This window comes from Acanthochromis polyacanthus, chromosome 8 (assembly GCF_021347895.1).
Source record: "Acanthochromis polyacanthus isolate Apoly-LR-REF ecotype Palm Island chromosome 8, KAUST_Apoly_ChrSc, whole genome shotgun sequence".
Lineage (NCBI taxonomy): Eukaryota > Metazoa > Chordata > Actinopteri > Pomacentridae > Acanthochromis > Acanthochromis polyacanthus.
This window is the reverse complement of record NC_067120.1, coordinates 36,090,968-36,118,597: the sequence shown is the minus strand read 5'-3', so window position 1 is coordinate 36,118,597 and position 27,630 is coordinate 36,090,968. Positions and strand designations below refer to the sequence as shown.

At 37.9% G+C, this 27,630-nt stretch overlaps 2 protein-coding genes across 5 annotated transcripts in view; one reads left to right on the top strand and one right to left on the bottom strand.

The window, feature by feature from the left end:
- The window catches only part of LOC110955854 (synaptic vesicle glycoprotein 2B-like), a 105,638-nt gene that overhangs the window by 61,512 nt on the left and 16,496 nt on the right, over window positions 1-27,630 (bottom strand). The window lies entirely within an intron of this gene.
- Window positions 19,619-27,630, top strand: part of c8h15orf40 (chromosome 8 C15orf40 homolog) — a 49,065-nt gene continuing 41,053 nt past the window's right edge. The window contains exons 1-4 of one of the 4 annotated variants that reach the window (XM_051952665.1): window positions 19,651-19,909; window positions 20,873-21,005; window positions 21,096-21,223; window positions 21,954-22,270. In XM_051952665.1, the coding sequence (XP_051808625.1) occupies window positions 19,892-19,909; window positions 20,873-21,005; window positions 21,096-21,223; window positions 21,954-22,043 (369 nt within the window). In that variant the 5' untranslated portion in view covers window positions 19,651-19,891 and the 3' untranslated portion in view covers window positions 22,044-22,270. Of the gene's footprint in view, window positions 19,910-20,872; window positions 21,006-21,095; window positions 21,224-21,953; window positions 22,271-27,630 lie in introns of those variants that run through there. The other 3 variants (XM_051952668.1, XM_051952667.1, XM_051952666.1) reach the window with 3 other exon arrangements.

Below are 27,630 nucleotides of genomic sequence, written 5' to 3'. Positions count from 1 at the left end.
GAAGTGGTTCAGCTTTGGCAAGACTGACAGAGCAAACTACAGTCATGTGCAAGGTTTGCAAAAGTACTGTGAAAACGAAGAGTAGCAGCACAACTAACCTCTTTCAGCACCTGCAGCAGAGGCATCCTAAAGAATGGGAATAGTGCTCGCAGCTACAGGAGGGCGGCATGACTAGCACTAGCCATAGCAAACAGACCACAAAGAAACAACAAAAATCGATTAAAATCGTAATCGTCCAAGATTAATTAAAAAAAAAAAAATTGATATTTTATTTTTTGGCCATTTCGCCCAGCCCTACATTAAAATAAACTATCAAGTCTCAAACCACTTCCAACCTTTACATCAATATAACACAAAGACAACTATTCATCAGCATGCAATGTCCATTAACAGTTATGGCTATGCTGTACCACAATAAGGGTGTGCGGGCTGAAAGCACATGAGAAAGTCGATAGCACCAGTGCTGCCAGTTAGAAAGTTAGTGTAGAGCCTTGGCTTGTCGTGGTGAGGAAGGCAAGACTGTAGTTTCTAGACAACTACACATTTCCCCACCCATACTGGACTAAACAAGCAAACAGAACTCGTTCCACTGCCGAAACTGAAATTTAAATACTAAAAAAAATACTGACTCAATAACAGGCTGCTAAGATGAAAATAATTTCTCACTTTATAAATGTAAATGCATTTTTTTAATGGCACAAAACATGGCCTGTGTTCCCTCAGATATTGTGTTGTAGATATGGAACAATACTCACTGAAAATTTAAAACCAAACTGTCACACAAATGCAGTTCATGATGTCTGATTAATTTTTAATGTGCGTTCTGTCACGTCCTCTCTTAGATTTCTTTGCATTTTAAATGCCCCACAGATTAGTGACTGCTCTGTTGTTTCTGTTTATGTTCCCATTTATTTTCTTAAATCATATTTATTGGTTTCCTTTATCTTTTGTGGTGTTTGTGAGCTCTTATTCCTTAAACTGAAACAGGTGAATCGCTTCCTAACCTCTCATCTGCTATATTTCTATTATGTGGATTTTATGCTGTTTTATACTTGAATTTGAACTGAAAGCATAAAAGGGATCACACTGAAGGATGTGAAATTGTAAAAGCTGTTGTTCATTGTCGGTCTGTATTCTGTTTAAATGTCTTAGAAGTCTTTGTGTGTGTGCGTCCGCAGCCCTAAAGGCTGAACATATGGAGCGGCTATTGTGTGCTCATTAGCAGGTTCAAGCTGGGAGGGAAAGCACACACATGGCCTGATGTTCCTGGTGTTTACTTTGCCCTCAGACAGACAGAGAGGTAATAACTGTATCACGTTAATTATGAGGCTCTTCGTTTGTCAGCGACAGATAAGATCAAGGTGCCAGAATTTTATAGAGACGCTGCACAAACTGACTGTGATATCAGGTGTTGTTCATCACCTCTTCAGTTATAAAATGTTGGGAAATTACCTTTAACAGGCAACGTTAGAAGGAACACGGTCATAAAAATCTGTAAAAATACAGTGAAAGTCTTGTAGCAAAGGCTGAACACATGGTGAAACATTATAGGACCAAAAACTGTACAAATGGTGAAAATAACTGCAAATATCTGTCAAAATTCTGACATTTTTAGCTGATTTAAAAAACTGTGAAAATGTAGAATTCTACAGCCGCACATTGTGAAAGAAAAATTTACTATTTATAAAAACATACTGATTTTTGATTCACACATTATTCATAGTTAAAGCCATTTGTTTGTTTATTTAAAGTCCACATATTAATTATCCATATTTCTCTGTTTTTAACACACATTACTAGCCTAGCCATGCTACACCCATGTTTCTGACGGCACAAGGGTCTAGGGAAGCTCGACAGGGAGGGAGGCGGGCTAAAAGGTTGTCTATCAAATCCCTCTGCAGCAATTGGGTAGGTATACAACCAATCGCAACGAATAGGCTGACGTAGTTTCGAGAGCACCGGCGGATTGTGGCTAAGTCCCATTAGCTTCCCAACCAGCGGAGCCAACTGGTATATTAAGGATTTGCCATATCCCGTCGGCATAAGTCCAAATACGTCTTTCTTCTCAATGAAACACTTCAGTGCCGTCCTTTGTTTATCTTTCAAGTTGAATTTTAGCTTCAAATCTTTAAGGGCTGTGGCCAAAGCCGAGTCGAAAGATAACTGTTTATTGTGCGCCGGTTGTTTCTGTCAGAATCGTCACGCCTCTGTCGTCACTTAGTAACGCCCGCCTTCTGACTCTACACTTCATGGTGATTTGTCCGGCCAGTTTTAGGAGAATCCAGCCTCGAGCCTTATGGAGGGTAACTAGACCCACCCTGGCAAAGAATTAAATTCGTTGCCGTGGGTTGTCTAGCGCGGCTAGGCTAACACATTACACCAAATCTGGCAAAAACGGGAAACGGTGTAAGAAATCATTCACCATTTTTCAGCCCTTAATATGCTGAATCTCTTTTCATTCAAATAACAGAAATATCTGTCAAAGAATTACATTTTTGGCTGATTTAAATGCAGTGAAAACAGTGTAATTTTACGGTAAAATGTTGCAGCACAATGAATTGCTATTTGTTAAAATAAAGACTTTATGTACAATTTTGACCTGTTTTATTTTTACAATTAATGTGTAAATTAAGAAGCAGATAAAGGAGAGGTGTGTGATGCATGAAACAGACATGTGATGGACGTCCTGGGGGTCAAAATTGTCCCGTTTTAAAGTTTGAAAATGTGGGGAAAAAAAATATTTTCACAGTGAAACGTCTGATGTTCACATTTTCAGGAAATTTTTTGAACATTTTTTGGTGGAAAAAAGAAATGCTGAAAATGTTTGTAAAGAACATTCACACAAAAAATAAACTAAAATCCAGTAAATTTTGCTGGATTTTGGTTGATTTTTTTATGTGAATGTTCTTAAAGAAAATATTAGAAGTTTTACTGATATATTTGTAATCACTTTAGATATTTTTAGGATTTTTTTGCAAGATTTTTACTTATTTTTTGAAAGTATTTACAAGAATATTCTTGCCAAATTTGAAGGATTTAAAAAAAAAAAATTAAGGGGAACTTTAAAGGAATTGTTGGAATTTTCTTCCTGAAGGTTTTGCAAATTTTCAGAAATTTGGGGATTTTTTTCTGAATTTTTTTCAGACAAAGAAACAATATTTTTTGGTGCCCGTAAATGAAGACAACAGGAGGGTACCACTGCATGTTTAGTTTGGCAAATAGCACTGAAGAGATTCTGAGTGCTAAGGAAAAAGATACTGTAGTGCGACGAGACAAAAATATAGTCCTATTAGCCGTGTATTAACACCATAAAATAAATACAGCAAGAATACATGACTCATTTAGTCACTTTCTTCTACTGTGGTATAACAAATCTGAATAAACTTTTCATCCTTATTGGTTAAAATAAAGACTTAATAAAAACTACAGTATTACAATCGAAAAGTTGTGTGCATAAGTGGGTTAAAAAATTCTGAAACATTTAGGAGGACTCTTTATTTAGAAATACCGACGGCTTTGCATTTACACTTGTATTGCAAAGTGTTCTTTTAAAGTCGAGTTCACAACAAACCCTTTTCACAGATCTGCCCACACAGCCGTGAGCTGGAAATCGAGTGTTTTCTGGCAGTGCTGTCTTACTGCTCTTTTCTGAAATTCTAAAAAAAAAAAAAAAAATCTCAGGAAAAGAAAAAAAAATGGTTCCTACAGGCCTTTAGGTCTTTAACTGTTCTTTGCTCTCTGCATAAGAACAAACCAATCATGGCTTATTTACAGGATTAGATGGATCGACAGCAAAACACACAGAGGGTCAGAGACGGGGATGAACGTTGACTTTTCTGAGCACCACATGGTTCAAAGAAAACAGCTAAAACGACCTTGGAGAACGGCTGCACGATCAATCACATACTCATCTTGATTAAAATTTAGGCTTCCATAAATCAAATGGTAATGATCTGCTGTGATAATGACTAAATAGCAACCAGCCACCAGGGAGCGATCCAGATGTTTCGGCTTCACTGTTTTGGAGAGAGCGGACGGGGCAAGATCAAATGTCTGCAGCAGAAGGTGAAGAGCTGGTCCCTAAAAATGATTCATCACCTTTGTGTGGATGTATTTCAGATTTAGGGCAAGTTATGATAGAAAGCAGAGACTTGTGCAACACAAAAGACTTGCCCAATGAGCTGAAAAATAGCACAATCTGCTGCATGATGAGCGCATGAAGGCTAAGAAGAAGAACTTCTGCAACTCACAGAATCCCTTCCAGAATCAACTCAGATATCTAAAACAGCGACAATCTACAGTGAGCCACTATAAAGCACAAGATGAAAGTAAAAGCAGCTCTGTTGATTTGTTTTTTTGGTCAAATTTATTCTATATTTTGCCACCAGGCTGCTTGATGTAATGCTGATTCTGATGCAAAGGTTTGTCCATTAGCAGAGACGGAGTAAAACAACAAAGTAAAAGCAGCGCTCCGTTTATTTGTTTCTAAATGAGAAAGTATAATACGAATGCTTTTCCCTAAAGCCAATGAATACTAGTGATAAATAATCATGATCTAATTATTGATTGCAGCCCTACAGAGGAGCAGCTTCAGCATAAATGTCTCTGTGACACAAACAAACTTCAGACTTCAAGGCCACAAAACAGGGAGGAATTTCAACAAAAAACTAAATGAAGGCTAATAATGTTTTTTATAAAATTATGATTCATTTTTACTTTTCACTAAAAGTACAATGATGTCTTCAAACCTGGTTTCACTTTGTCATTCCGGGTTACTGAGTGTAGATTGAGGAGCAAAGTTTCATCCATTTGAAAATAAATCTGCAACACAATAAATTGTGATGAAACTCAATACCATTTTATGACTATAAAACAGACTGTTATAATATAATGTAGATATAGCTGAGTGCAAAAACACTTTGATATAATTGTACAAACTTTGGATTAACCCTTATAAGGCCATGTTTCTGGAGAAGTACATATACTAAAACCACCTAATCCATAAAAATATCGATCAAGTCTTGCAAGGTCGCATTGTCGTAGACGTCCGCCATATTGAATTTCGGCCGTGTTATTACGGTACACGGCCTGATAAAAGCTTCGTAATTGCGGCTTCGTTATACGGCTTTATAGCTTGAAAGACGCAAATTTGGGGCCAATGTTTATATCTTACCATTGGTCGACTTAAACATACGGGTGTGTGCATATTAGCGAGCCGAGGATGTTTGGTTTCGGCTGTGTGTACGAGTAAGTGTAAACAGAGTATACTCGGTCCCGGCTTTTTAAGGGTTAACACTCCAAGAAGGACTGAGCTCTAAATGCTGCTGAAGAAAAGGTGTCAATTCAATTTTCTGAGCAGAACTGCTTAAAATTCTGAAATAAATCAGTTAAAAGTTAGCAAAAAACCCTTCAGATGTGTGTGGAGTGATGAAGAAGGGTAATCGTCCTCACACAATACATGAAGCTAACAGAAATGTCGTCTATCATCTTTTCTACTTTCTTTTCTACAGTTTGACTAACAAGGCTGCTTTGTTCTGCTGTTCCTCGTCTTCTGTTCTGGTTTAATGACGCCGGCTGGTGAAAAAGCACATCTCACACTGCATTAATTTGCATTTTCGCTTGAAATTTGGTTAGAATTTGCACTACAAACTTTGCAGAGAACAGTTACAGTGTCGTTTCTGGTGAGTCTGATGTGGAAGGATTTCTATTGCTATACTAAATAAATTACATACAACACTGTAGTATATGTGCACTGGACACCACTGAACCTCATCTACGTTTTCCTGTATGGGCGAGTAGAAGGACTAAAGCCCGTCATCCATGTTTGCTGACAGACCACCCCCCTCTGGCCTTAATCCCCTTCCCTTCCATCAGAGCGACACCAGTGGGTCTGATAGATGGGTTTGGGTTGATCGGTGCATCAGGAGGAGAAAGCAGCGATGCCCACGAACGAACAAACACACATCCAGGCGACAGGCAAACATCCTTAATCCCAGTGGCACACTTTGGCAGTGCACTGTAAAGCTGATGGCAGAGGATTACATGCACATAATCAGACAGTCGACCGGGCCGGAGGAGCAGGAGACACAATCAGAAACCTCCTGACTGCGATACCATGCAGACTGATCTACAAGTCACAGGTCTGCAGAGACACTAGCACGTCTGATTTGGGATTGAAACCTCTTGTGTCTCAACTTAACCTCAGACCAGTTAAAGCTGCTGTCAGTACCATAAAATGCTTGATATTTATGTCTTAAAACAAGACAAAACAGTATGATTAACCACAGTATGTTTAGTGTTCTGCATTTTCTGCAGCACGGCTTCAAATTACACTTATTTTTATGTCTTAACCTACTGATTATTTTATTCTACACTTTTCAATTCTATAGTTTCATTTTAGCAGACGCTTTTATCCAAAGCGATGTTAAAAAAAAAAAAAAAAAAGTAGATAGCAGTGTGTAAGCCTCGTCAAAATCTCTGGTGGCCCTTACAGGAAAATACGGGCCACCAACTCCTGCCAAATCTAAATTTCTGGTAGCCCGTACAAAAAACTGGTGGCCGGTACTTTGCGTTGTTTACATAAAATTAAAAAATAAATATAACTTCTCAGGAAGTCAATTTCTTTTAATGAGCTCTTCTCTTACAATCTGCTTACCATTAGAATCGAAATAATCAGTCTCTCATTACAAAAAAAAAAAATCAGTCTCTATTCATCTTTACAGTCACAACTTAGTTGAACTAGATGTCCATCTACATCAACATCTTCAAATTGTGCCAGTCTCTTGAGCCCAGCAACAACATCTTCCTCAGTCATTTCTGGGTTGAAATCATCCAGAAACCCCTCATCAACATCATCCTCCATGCCTTCCTCTTGCCATTGAACTTCCTCCTCCCCCTCCTCATCAATAGCTTCCTGACCAGCTTCCAGCTGCTGGACTTCTGCTTCCTGCTGCTGGTCTTGATCACATAGACGTATGTGTATACAGGTAAAAGCCAGAAAATTAGAATATTTTCATAAACTTGATTTATTTCCGTAATTGCGAACAAAAGGTATAACTTTTACATTATATGTAATCATTGCACGCAGACTGATGCACTTCAAATGTTTATTTATTTAATTTTGATGATCATAGGTGGCAACAAATGAAAATCCGACATTCCGTGGGTCAGAAAATTAGAATATTACCTGAGGCCAATACAAAAACAGGATTTGTAGAAATGTTGGCCAACTGAAAAGTATGAACGTGAAAAATATGAGCATGTACAGTACTCAATACTTGGTTGGAGCTCCTTTTGCCTCAATGACTGCATTAATGCGGCGTGGCATGGAGTCGATCAGTTTCTGGCACTGCTCAGGTGTTATGAGAGCCCAGGTTGCTTTGATAGTGGCCTTCAGCTCTTCTGCATTTTTGGGTCTGGCATTCTGCATCTTCCTCTTAACAATACCCCACAGATTTTCGATGGGGCTAAGGTCGGGCGAGTTGGCTGGCCAATTGAGTACAGAAATATCATGGTCCTTAAACCAGGCACTGGTAGATTTGGCACTGTGTGCAGGCGCCAAGTCCTGTTGGAACATAAAATCCCCACCTCCATAAAGCAGGTCAGCAGCAGGAAGCATGAAGTGCTCTAAAACTTGCTGGTAGACGGCTGCGTTGACCTTGGATCTCAGGAAACAGAGTGGACCGACACCAGCAGATGACATGGCACCCCAAACCATCACTGATGGTGGAAACTTCACACTAGACTTCAGGCAACGTGGATCCTGTGCCTCTCCTGTCCTCCTCCAGACTCTGGGACCTCGATTTCCAAAGGCAATGCAAAATTTGCTTTCATCAGAAAACATAACTTTGGACCACTCAGCTGCAGTCCAGCTCTTTTTTTCCTTAGCCCAGGTGAGACGCTTTGCGCGCTGTTTCTTGTTCAAAAGAGGCTTGACACGAGGTATGCGGCAGTTGAAACCCATGTCTTTCATGCGTCTCTTGGTGGTGGATTTTGAAGCACTGACTCCTGCAGCAGTCCAGTCCTTGTGAATCTCCCCCACATTTTTGAATGGGTTTTTTTTCACAATCTTCACCAGGGCGCGGTGATCCCTGTCGCTTGTACACTTTTTCCTACCACAGTTTTTCCTACCCTTTGCCTCTCCATTAATGTGTTTGGACACAGAGCTTTGAGAACAGCCAACCTTTTCAGCAATAACCTTTTGAGTCTTGCCCTCCTTGTGCAATGTGTCAATGGTTGCCTTTTGGACAGCTGTCAAATCTGAAGTCTTCCCCATGTTTGTGTAAGCTTCAGAACTGGACTGAGAGACCATTTAAAGCCCTTTGCAGGTGTTTTGAGTTAATCAGCTGGTTAGTGGGTGGCACCAGGTGTCTTCAAACTTGACCCATTTCACAATATTCTAATTTTCTGACCCACGGAATGTCGGATTTTCATTTGTTGCCACCTATGATCATCAAAATTAAATAAATAAACATTTGAAGTGCATCAGTCTGCGTGCAATGATTACATATAATGTAAAAGTTATACCTTTTGTTCGCAATTACGGAAATAAATCAAGTTTATGAAAATATTCTAATTTTCTGGCTTTTACCTGTATGTCTATGTGATCACACGGGATGAGCCGATATGAGCCGAAGGCGGAGGGAAGACAGTAACGCCAAGTATTCATTCCGCCTGGTAATGTACAACCAGGGGTGGGGGGGGGGGTATTTGGCTACCAAAATTAATATCCGAATACCGCCGTAGCGAATGAATATTCGGATATTTGGGATATTCGGGTCCAGCCCAAGTTGCCAATAACTGTCGTACAATTCACTCCAACAAAAACAGGCTCAGAAATAGTTTATAGGCAAATGCCATGTATGTACTAAACTCAGGACACATTAAATAACTCTCATGTAAATGGGTTTTATTGGATGGTTTTATGCATGACTGTTTTTTTGCTTGATTTTGTTATGTATTTTACTATGCACTTTAAGGACTGCACTTTCAATTTCACTGTTCTCATACAATGATAATAAAGACATTCTGATTGCTCACTACTCGTTTTCAGTTTCTTTTATGCACCTTATAAAGTCAGATTAGTGATATTAGTGCATCTGAATGCCTCATGTTTGTTGCAAACACAACAAACCACCTTCTCCAAGTTGTTTCACTGTCCTTTTTCATTTGGTTTGAACCCTAAATGTGCTGTGGTCTTTACAGCTAAATCTATAACATTAACAGATACTCACTGAAATGCAGTCGGTTGAATAATAGAATGTTCTGATACAGTTAATGGAAAACAATTACACAAAACAATCACATTCATCTCCAATGCTCGTGAGCGGGTGCTTACATAATAATCGTGTGAAGCTTTGTCCTCGTTGAACTCAAACGTTCAGAGTGTTGCTTGTTAATTAGTATAAAAGGCTAAAGAAAAAAACGCTTCCCAATTTTAACAAGACTCAGGATCGATGACTCTGCAAGCTACTTTTCGACGTGGATCCAGGAGGCTGGAATTTCAGAGATTGATCTTCCTGATCTGGCACAAGGTAGCAGATGAGATTGGATTGGATTGGAAGGGTCTGCCAAACTATAGCGTCGGCTCGTTCTGCGGGCTAAGTAACTCAGGAAAACGCTAATCAATGAAAAAGATGCTGATTAAAATATGACCTCCATTCTGCTGCCAGCTTTTCTGCATCTCATTTAACCCTTCAATGCAAACCTCACGTCTTTAGCAAGCCAGGACTAGAAGTGCATGTCAGCAATAAGTGGAGGAAATTCAGAAATGCATATTTTCCTTCTGCAGACTAACAGCAGTTTTGCCCCAAAATCTCATCTCTTAAAAAAATGAACCTGGTGATAAGACGACATCACAGGAGTTGCAATGTGACATAAAGTAAATTAACTCAAACGCATCGTGCTAAAACTTTTTGTCCTACTTAATGTGAAAACTTGGATGATTCTCATTTTTCATGACCAATATACAGGAGACGTCTGTCTGAGAAAAACATAATTTAGTCCAGCTTAGCGGTTCTTCTTGAATACACAGATAAAATTTTATTCTTGCTTTTTTCATTCCAATGAGACAAACTTTACTGACATGCTGTCTCCACATGTGCACAGTGAAATGAGCAAGGATTATTTTCATTACAGAAAGAATGACGTTGGCTGCTGTACCCGGTCAGCGGCACTACACGAGGCAACTGAACTAATGTGTTTGAACATTTAAACTAGCACTACAAAGCTCAGCATGATGAGTGAAAAGCCTGATCTGAATGCTAGCATGTCAATTACAGTCTAAAGAAGGATATTAGACATACCAAACACATACAGCCTGAACCTGGTTATGCTGTAAACTGCAAACACTGGTGGTCCTGACTAGCTGGTTGCAAGAAACATTAAAGTTTAATAAAGATGTGCTTCTGCTGTTACCACAGACATAAAGTTAGATGTAGCTGCACGTTATGAATGTTTGATCCAGATAAAAGCAGCTTTAGATGCATGTAAACTGGGAAATGATAGACGCTTTGGGTATTTCCATACATTCGCCAGTATACATACACACATACTTCCATACATACTCTGCTTCTTATTGCAGTGAAAGAAAACTAGACACTGGAGAAAAATGCAGGAAATGCAATGTTTTTGTACATCTAAACGTGTCACATTCATGCCTAAATTTTGTGAAGACGTATTCTGCACATCTTCTAACAGAAATGTCAGCTACTGGAGCTCCTGTGGAAAACATTTTGTGACAGGTATAGCACTGCTTTGAATAAAGCTTCACAGTTAGCCCTTAGATCTAATGTCATTTTACCTGCCTGTATATTCACATATGATGACTTGTTATGACTGAAGTGTCACCGGTTACTGCAAAACACTTCAGCAGAACCCATGCTGGTATTCTGAGTCACGTTTGCAATAGACCTTACACTTAACAGTCTGATTTGTCTCATTCGTAGCATTTTAACCGAACACTTTTGCTTGTGAAATGCCAGTAATGTTTTCTGCAAACTATTTAAATCTAACTGATATTCAGCTGCAAATAGACTGAGTTTGATGTGATGACAGAGGACAGTTTGACACCTTATACAGGTGGTGGCTTTGTTCCCCAGATTTAAACAGAGCTTTAACATGAAGTACAACTTTTTTTAATTAAAATATATGTAATACTTTATACTATTGTAATTCCCTTTATGCAAACCTGGTTTACAAATGCACAGTGTGCTTTATGACCACTGCTGTTGTCAGTTTAAGTGCTTATTTATTTAAGAATTGCTTTAGTTTGTATGCATTTTTACATATTGTGCCATTTGGTTAACGAGGATCAGCAAAATAAGAATTTCCTTGTACAGTGTAACTGCCTAGTTTCTGTGTACATGACAATAATTCTCTTAAATCTTGAATGTGGTCCTTGTGAATGAAAGGAAGTCACCTGGAAGCACTAATAAATTTCCAGCCACAATGTAGGGGCTGCAAATGTGTTTTAGCAAGAGGAAATCTACATTACATGAGTTTAACTGGTCTTTTCAAAGTACTTGAACAGATGAAAACAACTGGTTTGGGTAGAACCTAGGGCACAGAGCTGGTAAAATAATGGACAAGCATTAGGACAATAGCTCTAACTTTCAGGCACAACACCTAGTCAACCTTCACAAACCACCAACCAGGAATATTATCACAAGAACCATTGTGACAACCAGGAATACTATCCCCAATCGCAAAATTACCATTACTAAGAGCCACAAAGAAAAACATGGCACAAATATAACACTGACACAACAACAGAGTATTTCTGTAGATAGCTAGGATAACAGCCACTTAAAAGAAATGGGAACTCACCAAAGTACACACCGCTTGTTTGTGACATTTTGATACAGCTTCAGCTTCAGCTTCTGGTTCTTTAGTTTTCTCTCCTCCACAGATTGTATTTAACAACAGGTGTTGTAGAATTTTCCCACTCCCCGGAAAAATCTGACTCCGCCTCGGCCACCGCCATTTTCCTCCAAGCTAGCGGCACATTTCTTCACCTTCACCGGGAACTTTCTGCCTCACGGTCAACTTCCAAACGGAACAACAGCGAACACGAAACTCGTCCACAACACAAAACTGTCGCTGAAACTAGTTTTAAAGACATTTGACTTATTTAAAAGCAGGTATTAATGTAGCTAAAAGCCGACAGCGACAGAACTTACCTGGCATTGCCAAACTTTTCTCTGCACATGCACATTAGACAGTCAATCAAAACAGATCACTTACGGCCGATTTTTAAACAAGATATATTTATTTGTTATTTTAATTGTGTTGTTGGTTGAAGATATTCTATTCATCTTCAGGTCAAATTTTGATTTAAAAAAAATAATTTAATTAAAGTAAAAAGCTGGAGCTGGAGCGCCCCCTTGCGGCCTCACCAGAAGCTACTTTTTTTTATCCTAACTGATTTTAACACAAATTTACTGCATTAATTTGTAACACTGGGTGAATTTTTACAGTTTGCTGAGTGTGCTTGGAAAAATTATGAATAAAAGATATAATTAGGTTTCAAATAACCACCTACTTATTAAGTCACCTGTAGAACTTGAAACAGAGAAGGTTAATTAATACAAATGGAGAAACAGTTTCAGTAAATAGTTTAAACTAATGCATACATTTTAAAGATATTTAGTAACTTCTTACATGCACAAAGACAAACTTATACAGGCACATTTTTATGTACTGTACACACATCGCTTACTTGTTTTTTTCTGTTTTTAGATTAATGTTTTTACTTTAATTACAGAGAATTGTTTTCTGTTTCACAGTCTCTCTGTGGGATATTTACAGCAGTGACATTACTGAGTGCATAGACACTTCCCTAATAATCATAGTACCGACAAAGCATGACAACAGGTAACTGAGTAACAACGTATGCTGCTATAGTTAGATAACTATCATTATGGGCAGAATTGTTTCTCAGCTACAGTACAGATTTACTCTGATTATTGTTAGGTAATATTTTTTTTTTGTTTTTGTATTTGCAAGACATGCTATTACTTTATGTAAATATCAATATGTAAATCATATAAATAAAACTAATGCAAAGGAACACTATTAGATAACTGCTGTAGCTGCCTCACTGTGATATTAATTTTGTCTCACATTTTAAATTCACTTTGCTCTTAAATAGCTGGTGCAATTAATGGTGCAATTAGTGTGTAAAAATCTAAAATCTGCTAAGCTGGGAATGCATCAAAATCCCAGTAGCAGCTCTAAGTAATCCACATTGCATTTTTTTTTTTGTATAATTATACTGTCATGGCATTTATCAGCATGCCTTTTCAACTATTATCTTATGTAAAACGAGACTGAAGGAAAATTGAAACAGTGTCTGACCTCAGAGGGTTAATTAGTGTGTGATGGACATTCCCATGGATTTTAAAAGAGCCTGAAAGCAGCATCACATGGCTGCACCACCATCAGTCCCCTGCAGCCTGAAGCCGCTCCCCATTAAAACCTCCACAGCAGACAGAATTCCCACATTTCCAGTCCTCTTTTCCTCCCTCCCTCTCCTCCCACTCCCGCCTACATCCTCTCCATCTTTTTTTTCGATTACACTCCCTGCCTGCTCTCCTTCCATGCATTATAAATCAGGCCAAACCCAAATAGCATTCTCTGCAGTCGTCAGCCGTCTTGTCAGCTTGTTTACGTATAATTCATGAATTAATTGGGGGGCTCCGAGACTCGGTGGGAAATAGAAACATGCTCTGCATCCATTGTAGAAATAGGTTCAGTGGCAGTCCTTTAAAATAATCTATGACTCTTCAGCAGCCTGTCAAAGCTCCTTTTCACTCTCAGACGGGGAACACTCATCATAAAGTGAGGCTGGTCTTAGGAAGCTGGTTTCCCATTGAGTGATGATTGAGTCCAGCACTTTCACATTAAAGGGATAAAACTTTTAACTGACAGTCAGAAACATGCAGTTTCAACAAATCATCATCAGACAGCTGCAGATCTTTAAAAGAATATGAGAATAACTGCTTGCAAATGAAAGATATGGATGTAGCCTAATACGACATAAATGATAAAAACAACATGCAAATAGATTCGGGGATACTTCTGCAGTGGCAATGCATTACAAGATGAGTATAACTCATAAAAACAAAACAAAAATGCAAAATAAACAAACAAACAAACAAAAAACTAATATTATAATGAATTAAAGAAATGAGCAGAGGAGAAAAGTTAACAGCAAATTCAAAGTCAGAGACAGAAATAGACAGAAAAAAAAGGAATGAAAATAGATAAGGAACAGTGAGAAGGTGAATGAACATTTTAGGTACCTACATGTATGGATATCATTTGAAATTGTCAGCTATTGAGATGATGGCAGTTACAAAAGCAAGCTAAAGTTGTGACCAACAATTGAAATTGTTGCCAAATAGTATAGCTAACAATTCAAATTGTTACCTGAATGTTTGGCTAACAGTTGAAATTTGTAGCTAAATGTGCAGCAAACAGTTGAAACGGTTTGCTAAATATATAGCAAACAGTTGAAGTTGTTCGATAATGGTGTGGTTAACGGTCAAAACTGTCAACTAATAGTATGATTTTAAATTGTTAGCTAAATATGTGGCTAAAAGTTAAAATTGTTAGACAACAGTGTCGAGGAACAATTTGAAATTATTAGCTAAAAATGTGGCTAACAATTGAAATTGCAAGTGTGGGACAGAAATAGACAAATAAAAATGAATTAAAATAGATAAACAACAGTAAAAAGGTAAATAGATATCTTACACGGGTACTTCAAAATATGATAACAGTTGAAGTTGTTGCCCAAATGTTTGGCTAACAGCTAAAATTGTTTGCTAAATGTTTGGCTAACAGTTGAAATTTAGAGCTAAATGTGTAGTAAACAGTTGAAACGGTTTGCTAAATATATGGCAAACAGTTGAAGTTGTTCGATAATGGTGTGGTTAACAGTCAAAACTGTCAACTAATAGTATGAGTTTAAATTGCTAGCTAAATATGTGGCTAAAAGTTAAAATTGTTAGACAACAGTGTCGAGGAACAATTTGAAATTATTAGCTAAAAATGTGGCTAACAATTGAAATTGCAAGTGTGGGACAGAAATAGACAAATAAAAATGAATTAAAATAGATAAACAACAGTAAAAAGGTAAATAGATATCTTACATAGGTACTTCAAAATATGATAACAGTTGAAGTTGTTGCCCAAATGTGTGGCTAACAGCTAAAATTGTTTGCTAAATGTGTGGCTAACAGTTAAAATGTTTGCTAAATGTGTGGCTAACAGCTAAAATTGTTTGCTAAATGTGTGGCTAACAGCTAAAATTGTTTGCTAAATGTGTGGCTAACAGTTAAAATGTTTGCTAAATGTGTGACTAACAGCTAAAATTGTTGCTAAATGTGTGGCTAACAGCTAAAATTGTTATTTAAATGTATGTTGGAACAACTGGAAACTGTTAGCTAAAGCGGTGGATAACAGTTAAAAACTTTAATTTATTTCACTTCTATACTGAAGGATGTGAAGGATGTGTGGGTGTGAGGAAGAATCCTCCACCTGTGTCCGAATAATAACTAAACCTTGACTAGAAAAAGCTGAGTTACGTAGATCCACAATTAATATTAAAATAATTTCAAATCAGCACCTATAAATCTCTTTAAACTGCTGAGTTCCAGCAGAAAAAATGCCCACTGGCATGAGATGACTATGCATAAAAAAGGTTGTGATATTTCTTGCTGGTCAAACCAAAACGCAAACAAGCATAGCTTCAAAATAAAATCTTGAACACAGCTTTTTATCACATGTGAACTGAGTAAAAGTGTGAAACCTCTGCCCAGCTGTTTAGTATTCCACCCTAATAAACAAGGCGGTGTGTTACGTAACAGCTGGGAGGATGTGTGAACCAGGATCAGATGGGAAAAAAATATTCTGTGCTACTCTTGAATTATAATTGCAATAAATTACATCCTTATAGTCAAAATATTTAAACAATTATATGCTTTAAAGTACTTATAAGCACAGTTGGAATCAGATTTATCATTTTAAATTAGCTGTAATATGCCTACAAGTGAAGTATGATTTCATATCAGTGTTTATGGCTGAAGAGGATGTTTGAATAAAAGAGAATTAAAGAGCAGGGATAGTAAAGATGGAGAGGTTGTTTACTTGCCTTATCTCCAGCTGGATCGGAAGAAGGCGGGTGGGATTTCCCTCTGCTCCCTGTTTCTTTTTCTGTCTGGATGCAGGAGATCCCGAAGCATCGATGCAGAGAGGTGGAGGAGGGGTGTTGGGTTTCTTGATGCAGTCTAGACAAGGTCTGAATACTTATCAGCTCTGTGTGTGTGTGTGTGTGTGTGTGTGTGTGTGTGTGTGTGTGTGTGTGTGCAGATTCCACCTGAGATTGTACAGTCGGTCGGTCACGTACAGAACACTTACAGGATGAAGATTACCTGCAATAATCAGTCATGAAATCTGAAAATGGCTGAAAACAGAAACCACAGTCTACTGTAATTTAGGACATGGATAGTCCAGAGTGTTTCGAGAAAGTTTCTTCAAGGTGAAAAAGCATCAAACGCCGTGGTGAAAGTGGCTCTAATGAGGACCAGCCCAGGAGAGGACGACTGCTTCATTAAAGTGAGCCGCCTTACAAATCAACAATCAATAAACCAATCATGAAGAGACACAGAGTTACCACAAAGAGACTAAAATCCAATAAAAAGAGACACAAAATGACCATGAAACACAGATTGTTGAGACTACGAAGACTCAAAACACTCACAAAGAGACACAAAACCGCAAAGAGACTCAAAACAACAGAGACACAAAACAAGCCCAAAAAGACACAAATGACCACAAAGAGATACAAAATGACCATAAAATGACAAAAGACCACAAAGAGATGGAATCCTACCACAAAGAGACACATAGGTACCACAAAGAGACACAAAACAACCACAAAGTGAAACAAAAAAGGAGCAACGACACAACAAATGGCCACAAGAAGACACAAAGGTCCCACAAAACGTAGCAAAACATCTACAAACTCACACAAAACAACCGCAGAGACAAACAAAGTGACCACAAAGAGGCACAAAATGACTACAAAAGACATAACAGGTCCAACACAAGATGAAAAGCAACTACAGAGCAACACAAAACAGCCACAAAGAGACTGTGGAGACTACAGAGACACAAAATTACCACAAAAGACACAAAACAACTACAAAGAAATACAAAACAACCACAAAGAGACACAAACCGACCACAAAGTGAAACAACAAAGGACAAATGAGACAATAAATGACTACAAAGAGACACAAAACTACCACAACATATCTACAAAGACACACAAAATGACCACAAAGACACACAAATGGTCTACAAAGAGACGCAAAAGACATTAAAAGGACCAAAAACAGACAGAAAACATTTTTTAACCAACACTTGTTCTCCTTTCCATCATTTTTACATTAATTTCTTCAGATTAAAGACCGTGTTTTCGTACGGTTTTAATCATTCTTTTACTGACAGCACAGTCAGACAGAAAACTTCTACTGATTTCAGTCGTGTAAAGTGAGTAAATGTGATACCCGGATACCTGTTTGCAGGAGAACAAATAAGACTGTGGGGCTAAATTCAAGCACCCATGTTGCAGTAACACTTGTGACATGAACACACACACACACACAGAGAAAACCTCCCACATGTGTGCAGTATCATCCATTATTCCTCAGCAGTGCTGCTGCAATCTTTCATTTTTCATGCTTATGGGACGCACGCGCACTGACGCTCAGACAGCACGATGACATCTGACAGTCCTCATTCCTAAAATAAGCCGCAGTGCACACCTGCAAATCATCTTATAGGCGTGTGTTTGTCCATAGGGCCACACTGAAGTCCAGATTACTGAATAAAAATGATTAAATGATTCTTTTATCGGTGGGATTTTAAATATCACAGAATTTCCTTGATCTACAGATGATCATGAATATTCAAGCGATTTGTAATAGCTTGATGGGATGTAGGTCTGACAGTGTGAAGGGCGGCATCAGGAAAAGGAGGGCACGTAGATACTGCACGCACAAGGAAGCAACACCTCAGAGCAGGAAAGATATTACATCCAGTTGAAGGTTATTATTAAATTACACAAAGACAGCCTGATAACGCAGTAAACAGAGACGAGGAAAATCCACAGGGCTTGTGTTAGTGCCAGAACAAGCATGAAAATGCCAGACGATAAACAACAATAACAAAATGCAAAATTATGCAAAATAACCATAAAGAGACACACCATCAAAGGCATAAAAATAGTCAAAACAGCCACAGAGAGACACAAAACACATACGCATTACTGAAAACAGTCACAGAGAGATGCAAAGCAACACAGAAGAGACAAAAAACTACTAAAAACAACCACCAAGAGACACAAAATGACATCAATAAGACACTAAACTACTCAAAACAACCACAAAGATAGACAAAATTACTCAAAAGAAACACAAGATACAAAATGACATCAAAGAGACACAAAATTACTCAAAAGAACTACAAAGAGACATAAAATAACACCCAAGAGATGCAAAATTATGCAAAATAACCACAAAAAGACATAACACCACACCAATGACACACAAAATTTTGGAAATGGTCACAAAGAGTCACAAAACGACACCAAGGAGACAGTAGTAGCACAAACCAGATGCAAAATTACTCTAAACAACCACAAAGAGACAGCAACACAGAGACACAAACAACCACAAAGACACACTAAATTACTCAGAACAAATACGAAAGGATGAAAAATGCTCAAAACAACTACAAGTAGAGACAAAACTACATCAAACAGATGCAAAATTACTCAAAGCATCCAAAAAGAGAAATTACAGAAACACAGCGAGTCAAGTTACCACACAGAGAATTAAAAAAGACCTTAAAGAGATGCAAATAATAAAAAAAAGTACTGCAAAATTAACAAAAATATGGAAACAGAGAAAAAAACACCTCTAGGACATGTAAAAGTATCAAAGAAACAATTAGAAACAACTATTAATAACTCCATATGCAAAGTGACCATAAATAAATGCAAAATTATTTTTTTAAAAAGACACACAAAATGGTTAAAACTGGCTAAAAGAGATGCAAGAGGAACACAAACAGATGCATAACAAATGAAAACACAAAACAACCCTATTAACATTACTGTTCACGTGCATGTTTACAATTCTTTTCAAGTTAAAACAGCTAATTTTATGTAAATATAGGAATAATTAAAAAACATTAGGAGCAACCTGAGTAATAAAAACAGTCACTTCTCCCTCCTGTGGATAATTCAGATAATGAAGCCAGAATCTATTATAAAGTGCTGCATGGGGTTGCAAAACTGTTTTTGAACACACAATCTTATACTGGTAGCATTTGTAATGGAAGTGGTTTGTATTCACCAAAGAAAAATAACATCCCATAATTCACTCACTATCTTACAGTTACAAAATTAGCTTGTGACACGGTGCTAAATATTGGGCAACATTTTCCTTTAATTTATCTTATTTGAATGTAAATTTTCTTCCCAGTAGATGGCGGTGATGAACCTTTAAACTCGTCCAAAAGAAGACGCGGAAGACGTTTATTTTGAAAAACCGGAAGTCGCGTTGTTTACATTTTTTGCTAACTGCTAACAAGCTAGGAAGCTAACAGGCAGCCAGTACATGTTTTCCCGGTCAAGTGTCGCCGTTTTTCGTGTTTTATTCAGTCTTTAGCTACTTTTCGGCAGACTGGATTAAACCGTTTACCGTTACCAGACTCTGTCCCGGTTCTCTGCCGCCGGTCGGTCGCTCTGTGCCGGTGCAGGCTGCCGGTGCTGCCCGGTGTCACCCGGAGAACAAGGAGCTTCTCCACCAAAAGACAGATGCCCAAAAAGGAGAAAGTTAGTAATCAACATTCCAACCATACCAAACAGAGAATTATTTTTTAAATTTTAATTTATTTATTGCTTCTTAAAAATGTTTGTTGATATAAGATATTTAACATTATAAAGCTGACTGTGTCTCAGAAATAAAGCATGTACTTCAATTTAAACTAAATAAAAAAACTGAATGAAGGACTGTGGTATGCTGTTGAAGCCTTTGCCTACATTATATGTACTATAACATCAACTGGTTAAACAGACCATAAATATTTTCTATTTTTAATTAAATAGTGATACATTCCATTCATCTGAGCAGATAAACATCAATATAAAAAGATGTGAATGGCACATATAACCCTTAAACACAAAGTTTAGGGGACACATACTTGTTTGCAAAAACAAATGCCATAAATTATCCATTAATTGTCAGATTTTAGCTGATTAGAAGTTATTTTAATCTATTATGTGTGCCAGAGAGCACAAAATATGACAGATTTCTTCTTACCTAATACTGCATTTTCAGATTTAAACATAAAATTTCAGAAAATTTATTGTAAATGATCCACTGGGGAAGTTTAATGGCGATATCTGTGAGTTGAAGTTCTATTACAGTATGATGGCAGGTAACTTTTAATTATAATACCACTGATTACAGTTACAGTTTCATGTAGCAGATGCTTTTATCCAAAGAGATGTACAGCTTAAAGTTGATACGACACAGTGATATACAGTGTACTGCCCATTAAAAAGGTTATTGTCCAATGTAATTAGTAGCTGTAACCATCAGGTGATTGTAATAGTAAACTGAGTATTTTTCGCTGAAATGTACAGAAATATTTATATTCAAAGCTCTCTGATCGTTACAAACTCTCCATGACTGAGGCTGACTACTGACTGTTTTTGTCGGATATTTGAGAGACAGAATGATTTAAAAAGCAAACATAAAGGTCCAAGACACTAACCTCCGCTTCTGTCGACCAGGTGAAAGGGAAGCCGGCAGGTGGAGGTGGAAAAGCCGAGGCAGAAGCTTCCGGTCCGGTGACTCGAGATAAAAGTGGTGCTGTGACCATAACGGTTCACGCCAAGCCGGGCTCCAAACACAGCGGCATCACAGGTCGCCTTCCTTCACTCTGTGTGTAACTGGACTGTTGTTATCAAAAACTGAAACACTATTTAAACTGCAGTTTCTCTGCTGTTGTTACAGAAGTTTGTGCGGAGGCCGTGGGTGTCGCCATCGCAGCGCCACCTACAGACGGAGAAGCCAACGCTGAGCTTATTCGCTACCTGGCTGAAGTTCTGGACCTGAAGAAGAGTCACATATCTCTGGACAAGGTTCCTGAAACACACAAATATTATTTCCAGAGTGGGGAGGGTCAGCAAATCTGAAGAAGATAAGATAAGAAAGCTATATAGACATCATGCACAGTGTACAATGAAATTCCAAAAGACTTTCTCCCTTTTAAACATACAAGACAAATACATGAAGAGAATAAATAAGAATACAAAATAACTAAATAGTGGTGTAAAAGACGTAAATTGTAATCTTTACAAAAAAATGTCCAAAATATTACAAAATTGTACAAAAGAGTTACATGCTTATAGCCATCTGCAAATATGTGCACTCTTTGTAGCAATTTTAGTCACATTTATGTATCTCAGCCCATATTTTTCTTATTTTACTGAATTCATTTCCCACCGATTTAGATCATAGATTGCTTACAAAAGATGGATTTAGCTTCTGGTTCTGAAACAAGAAGCCAATGCAGAACAGCCCGCAGGGGGCGACTCCCCCGTTACAAAAAGGAAGCCAGATTGTATTGAAGAGTTTCTAGTCAAAACAAGTCTATCTGAATAACCACACCAAAATTTTTCCATGTTTAACAGTAAGACAAAAGTTTATCCACAGGGGTGTTGAAGAACGTGAGAAATATCTAAAAATACTGAAATTTTATGTATTTTAGATATGCAGAACTATAAAACATACACTAAATCTGCTTTAACATGTAAACTAGATGTTATTTTATCTCATTAAACTTTCTCCTTCTCCTTCCTTCTCCTTCAGGGCTCCAGGTCCAGAGACAAACTGATCAAGGTGGACTCGTCTCTGGGTCCAGAAGAGGTGCTGAGGAGAATCCAACAAGCTGCAGGATGACAGGATAACTTTACATCATTTACAGAACAAACTCAGGAACTTTCTCCTGTCCTGTTCATCACTGACCATGAAGAAAATGACTGAATGTCAACATGGAAACATATTTATTTACCAACCATCTCTTGGTGAGCAGCAGGTGTTTCCAGATGTTTCCAGCTGTGGACTGCATGTATAAATGAAACGAGCTGTTTACTTCTAATAAACAGACTGATGTTTTGTATAACAGACTACCAGATTTCCTGCTGTTACATTTTGGACCTTCAGCATTTTCAAGTGCAGAAAAAACATTGTCCTGTTGTTGCAAAAAGGGCGTTTTGAATGAATGAATGATCTACAGTAAACTGCAGTGACTAAATGTCAACAGACAGCAGATGGCGCTGTGCTGCTGTTACTGTCTGCTGGTTCACACCATGCTGAGAGATTTTCAGGTAGTGAAGGATCGACACTTGTGGAAAGTAACAAAGCACATTTACTCAAGTACTGTAGTTGAATATAGATTTCAGTAGTCTTTTCTTTTCATGCCACGTTCTAATTTGGCTCCAGAGGTGAGTTTTCAGCAGCGACTTAAAGGTTTCTAGACAGTTTAAATCATTTAAATCTGATATTTTACAGATTTTTCAACATGTCATACTGTCCACATCAGAAATTTATATTTCTGCCAATAGTAATTTGTTCTTTTAGTGTGACTGACTGTAAAATATATATATTTTTACAAAGAAAAATAGAGACATAAAATCACCACAGAGACAGAAAGTGAACACAAACACATACATAATGTTCACAAAAGACACTAACACAAAAAGAAAACAACAAAAAGACACAAAAAACGGCCACACAAACACACAAAACAACCAGAAAGAGACACTAAACAACCACAAGATACAACATGACCACAGACACAGAAAAAACATGCAGAAAGAGTCACAAAATTACCAAAAAAGTGACTGCAAAGAGGTAAAAAAACGACCAAATATGAGCATAAACGGACACAAAAGTTCACAAAAGACACAATAATGAACATAAAAAGAAACAAACAAAAAGATACAAAACAATGACAAAGAGACACAACAACTGCAAAGACACAAAACAACCAAAAAGAGACACAAAACAACCACGAAGACATTGAAAACAACCCCAAACACACGAAACAACCAAGGAGACCCTAAACAACCTCAAAGACAAAAAATAAAACAAAAATAGACTCAAAACAACCACGAATAGACACAAAATAACCATGGAGAGACACAAAAAACCACAAAGACACTCAAAACCACGAAGAGACACAAAATAACCACAAAGAGACACAAACAACCACGAATAAACACAAAACAACTACGAAGAGACTCAAAATAACCATGAAGAGACTCAAAACAACCACAAATAAACACAAAACAACCACAAAGAGACTCAAAACAAAGACAAATAAAACAGCATTATATCATCTTATATCAGCTGTTTCTACGGAAACAAACTCTTACTCCTGCACGTGTTAAGTCCCTGCAGAAAACAGAATAAAAGCCTCATTAGCATCAGTGATCAGAGCTGGAATCAGAGCTGTGCAGTGAATTAGCTCAGCGCTAATGAGCTTCTTCCAGTGAAACTAAAAATCCTCAAAGAGACGGAGAGCTGCTGGATGTGATTAAAGCTGAGCACATAATGACTCAAACATGGCAGCTCTCCACTTTCATTTCTCCTCACAGCTCTGCAAACAAACTTTCTGGCTGTCGGCGACGGTTGGGCAGCAGTTCTTCATCTCCTCTGTCACTCAGGACGTTACATAAGAGCCTCCTCACTGAAGGAGGGAGTGAGTCTTTCTCCTGAGCTGATCCTGGATCAGCAGCTTTACGTCTGCTGCTGAAGCTGCTGTCAGGTTTCAGACGCCGCGTTAAGCCTCTGACGGCTGGACGGACACTTTCCCTCCTAAATTTAAGGGATTCGTCCTCTTAAATCCTCGTCTCATGGCGCTGGGTGTTGGAGGATCTCTGTGGTCAGTTTGTGAGGATTAAAGTGTCCGGTTTGGTTTCTGTGAAATAAAATAAAATGATTAAAATAAACAAACATGCCGTTCTTCTTGTATGAGACGATGAGCCCAGATAGCAAACATATGAGGCCTCCTCGCTCCTACATTACAGTTATAGAAAGTTTGTGGTGGTTTTGTTTCCATTTTTGTTCCATTGTGTGTCTTTGTAGTTGTTTTGTATCTTTATAGTTATCCTGAGTATCTGTGATCATCACCTGTGTCACTTTCTGATCATTTTTTGTCTCTTTGAAAATACTTTGTGCCCCTTTACGGTTGTTGGTTTACGTTCTGGCCAGTTGGCATCCATATTTTCTGTGCCTTTGTGGTTGTTTTGTGTATTTTTGGCCACTGAAACACAATAAAAGTCTCACAATAAAAATGTATTCAAATGTTCTCAAAAGTGTGATTTTGCAGTCCACCCTTTGGTATTTTGAAACAATTTGAATGCTTCACTGTAGCTTCACAGCCAAAACGTTAAAACCTAATGAGGCTTTTACTTGTGTCGCCTTGATTTTAGGGAAATCAGTCGCAAAAATGTAAAAGTTGCTTAAAAATGGAAGAGATTGTCATGATCTTTTGGTTTTCTTATGTTAGATTCCTGCCTGTACATACAGGTTTCCTGTCTCTTTTCAATGTTTTCCTCTTTTATTTTGAAATCAGCTTCCCTTGTGTGTTGTTTGTTTTTCCACTTTGTCCTTTTGTCTCTCCCTCCTTTTTTAGAAAAGTAACCCTCATTAGTTTAACCAGCATTTTTGTGTTTGCGCGTTTTTGTCTCTTTGCTGATTTGTGTTACTTTCTTGTTGTTTTCCATCTCTGTAGTCACAATGAATCTCTGTGGTCATTTGTGTCTCATTTTATGTCCTTTTGTGGTTGTTTTGTGTCTCTTTATGGTTATTTTGTGTCCTTTTGTTGTTGTTTTGTGTCTCTTTATGGTTATTTTGTGTCCTTTTGTGGTTGTTTTGTGTCACTTTGTGGTCATTTCACAGAAACAGACATATAAGGTTTTGTTTTAGGAGGTTTGGCTAAAGGATTTATATTCAGAGGGTGGTAGGTGGATATAAGTAGGAGTCTACATTTTTAGAGTAAATCAAGCTGTGGGTATCTGTTGAGAGCTGTTGACCCACCTGGAAGTTTAAAATGTGCTTCATTAGGGCACTTAGCTGTTCGGAACCTTTTAGTGTCGTAGTTCTTGATTGATAGGCCATCTGTGGCTAGCTGGAGCAGTAAAATGAATGGAGCAAACTGCCCACACATCAGTCTGTACTTAAAGAGTAACTCCTCACTCAAAAGAAATTCCAGTTGATGGCTAGACGTGGTATTAACAGAAAGACGAGGGATGACTGGCACTGAGCCTGACAGAGGATAAATAAGAAGAAGAGCTGCATCCTCACTTTCCACAACCAGTCAGCAGGATGTTTGGACGGCTGGGATGAAGAGGAGGAAGCTGTTTATGTGTCTTCATGCTGATCTCACAAAGAGACAATCACAAACCAAATCAGGCCCTGAAGCCGGACGATTTTAAACCTCTTATTTCACTATTTTCTGCAGGTTTATTTATAGTCGTGAAACAGCCAAAGTTGCCCTGTGGGAGCTGACATAACACACTGCTTTAATGCCAAGACCAATTTTTAAAACTCTCCATTCTCTGCGAGCCCATGCAGCGCTAACTTCCCATCAGCACAATGCTCTTATGCTAAAGCCTCGCTGACAACGGGGGGATTTGATGCTGCTGCTCGGACGCTGCAGGCCGGATGTTTATCCTCAACAATACGCTCAGCGTGAGCTTGTAAATAAAAAATCTGGGATCATCACAACACCGCTCGCTATCAAGCTATCAGGGGCTTAAGAAAGCTCTGGAAAAAGGAGGAAAGCCCAAAACAAACACAGTGTGACTCAGTGTGTTTGCTGTTATTGGTCACACCATTACATAACAATCTGTTGTATTCATACTAGTCGCTCTATGAAGCTGCTTGGAGCTGAATGCTAACATCAGCATGCTAACATACTTAAATAAAAGTAACTGGACATCTCTTTTTAGTTCTTAAAGATGTTTCACCTTCATTTAAAAGTCTTCCTCGGTTCTAACTCACTACTGGAGAGTTTTAAGTATTTGTTCTTATCGCCAAATCAGTTGAATCAAGTCTTGTTAACAGCACAAGACTCAAGGTGTGAATTATGGAGAAGCAGCCTGTGGAGGGATCTCAGGACGGCATTATGAGCACCTGTGGATGGAGAGTCTTCCTGTCAGCCAGTATTTTGGTTTATCCACAGGCATTCATCTATAAATATCATCTTTCCAACACCCTTTGCACTCATGCAGCCTCATATCATCAAACTCTCCACCTCCGTTCTTCACTTTCAAGGCTAAAGGTTCACTGTGGTCATCTTGGTTAGGTTCACACCAAATGTGCTGGATGCCATCTGAGCTGAACACAGTTATCTTGTCATTTGACCAATGAATGCACTTCCAACATTTATCAGGCTTCTTTTTTAGCAAAGTTTCATATAGTAGTTTTGAGAAAGTTCTGCTGTTCACAGCTCGTTTTAGAACCATGTTTATGCAGTCAGACTAATTGGAAATCACAAGTGGACTGCGTTTAATTTCACAGATTTATTCATTTTGTTACATTGAATTTCTATTCTTTTTAAGTATTTGTTTTTGATTGTTTATAGAAGAAAATACTCTACTGTCCACCTTAGAAATAATACATTGATTAAGAGGTGATATATTTTGAAATTATTTAATGTTTAGCCAGCAGCTAACACAGCTAACAGCTGGTTAGCTACGTGTTTTTGACTATTGGTAGGGTTCAAATAAATTAAGTTTAAAAAAAGTTGCTTCTGATGTAACTTACTTTTTCTACGTTGGTGTAGCTTAGCATGCAACATTTCTCATTTAATGTAGAGGAACAGCTAGCCTAGCGTGCTACACTTTCTATGAAGCTCCATCAGAGAAGTGCAGTTTAGTGCATAACAGCTTAGTTAGTGGTTCTAAATGGATAAATCCCTCAAAAATCCTTTCATTTACTTATTCTAGATTATTATATCCATTATTATATATTTTTTATTGTTCTAAAACCAAACATCCAGACTCCTGTGGGGGAAAAATAATAAATATAAAAAACGGCAGCTAGCAGCTAGCCAGCAGCTAGCAGTTGGTTAGCTATGTGGTTTTTTTTGTTTTTTTTACTGTTGCTGGGCTCAAGATGAATAAAATTAAATCTAGAAGAAAGTTTTAAAAATCGCTTCTGATGTGGTAAACTACTTTTGCTGAGTTGGTGTAGCTTAGCATGTAACATTTCTCATTTAATGTAGAGTAACAGTTAGCCTTGCACACTAAACTTTCTATGTAGCTCCCTCAGAGTGGTCCAGTTTAGTGCGTTACAGCTCATTTCTAAATGGATGTATCATACAGTTAAGAAAAGAAAATGTCCTTTCATTTACTTATTTTGTAGTGCAGCTTAGTGCAGAACAATGTATTTAGTGGTCCTAAATGGATAAATCCACAAAAGTCCTTTACTTTACTTTTTGTGTGGCATTATATCAAATATTGTTCTTAAAGCTAAC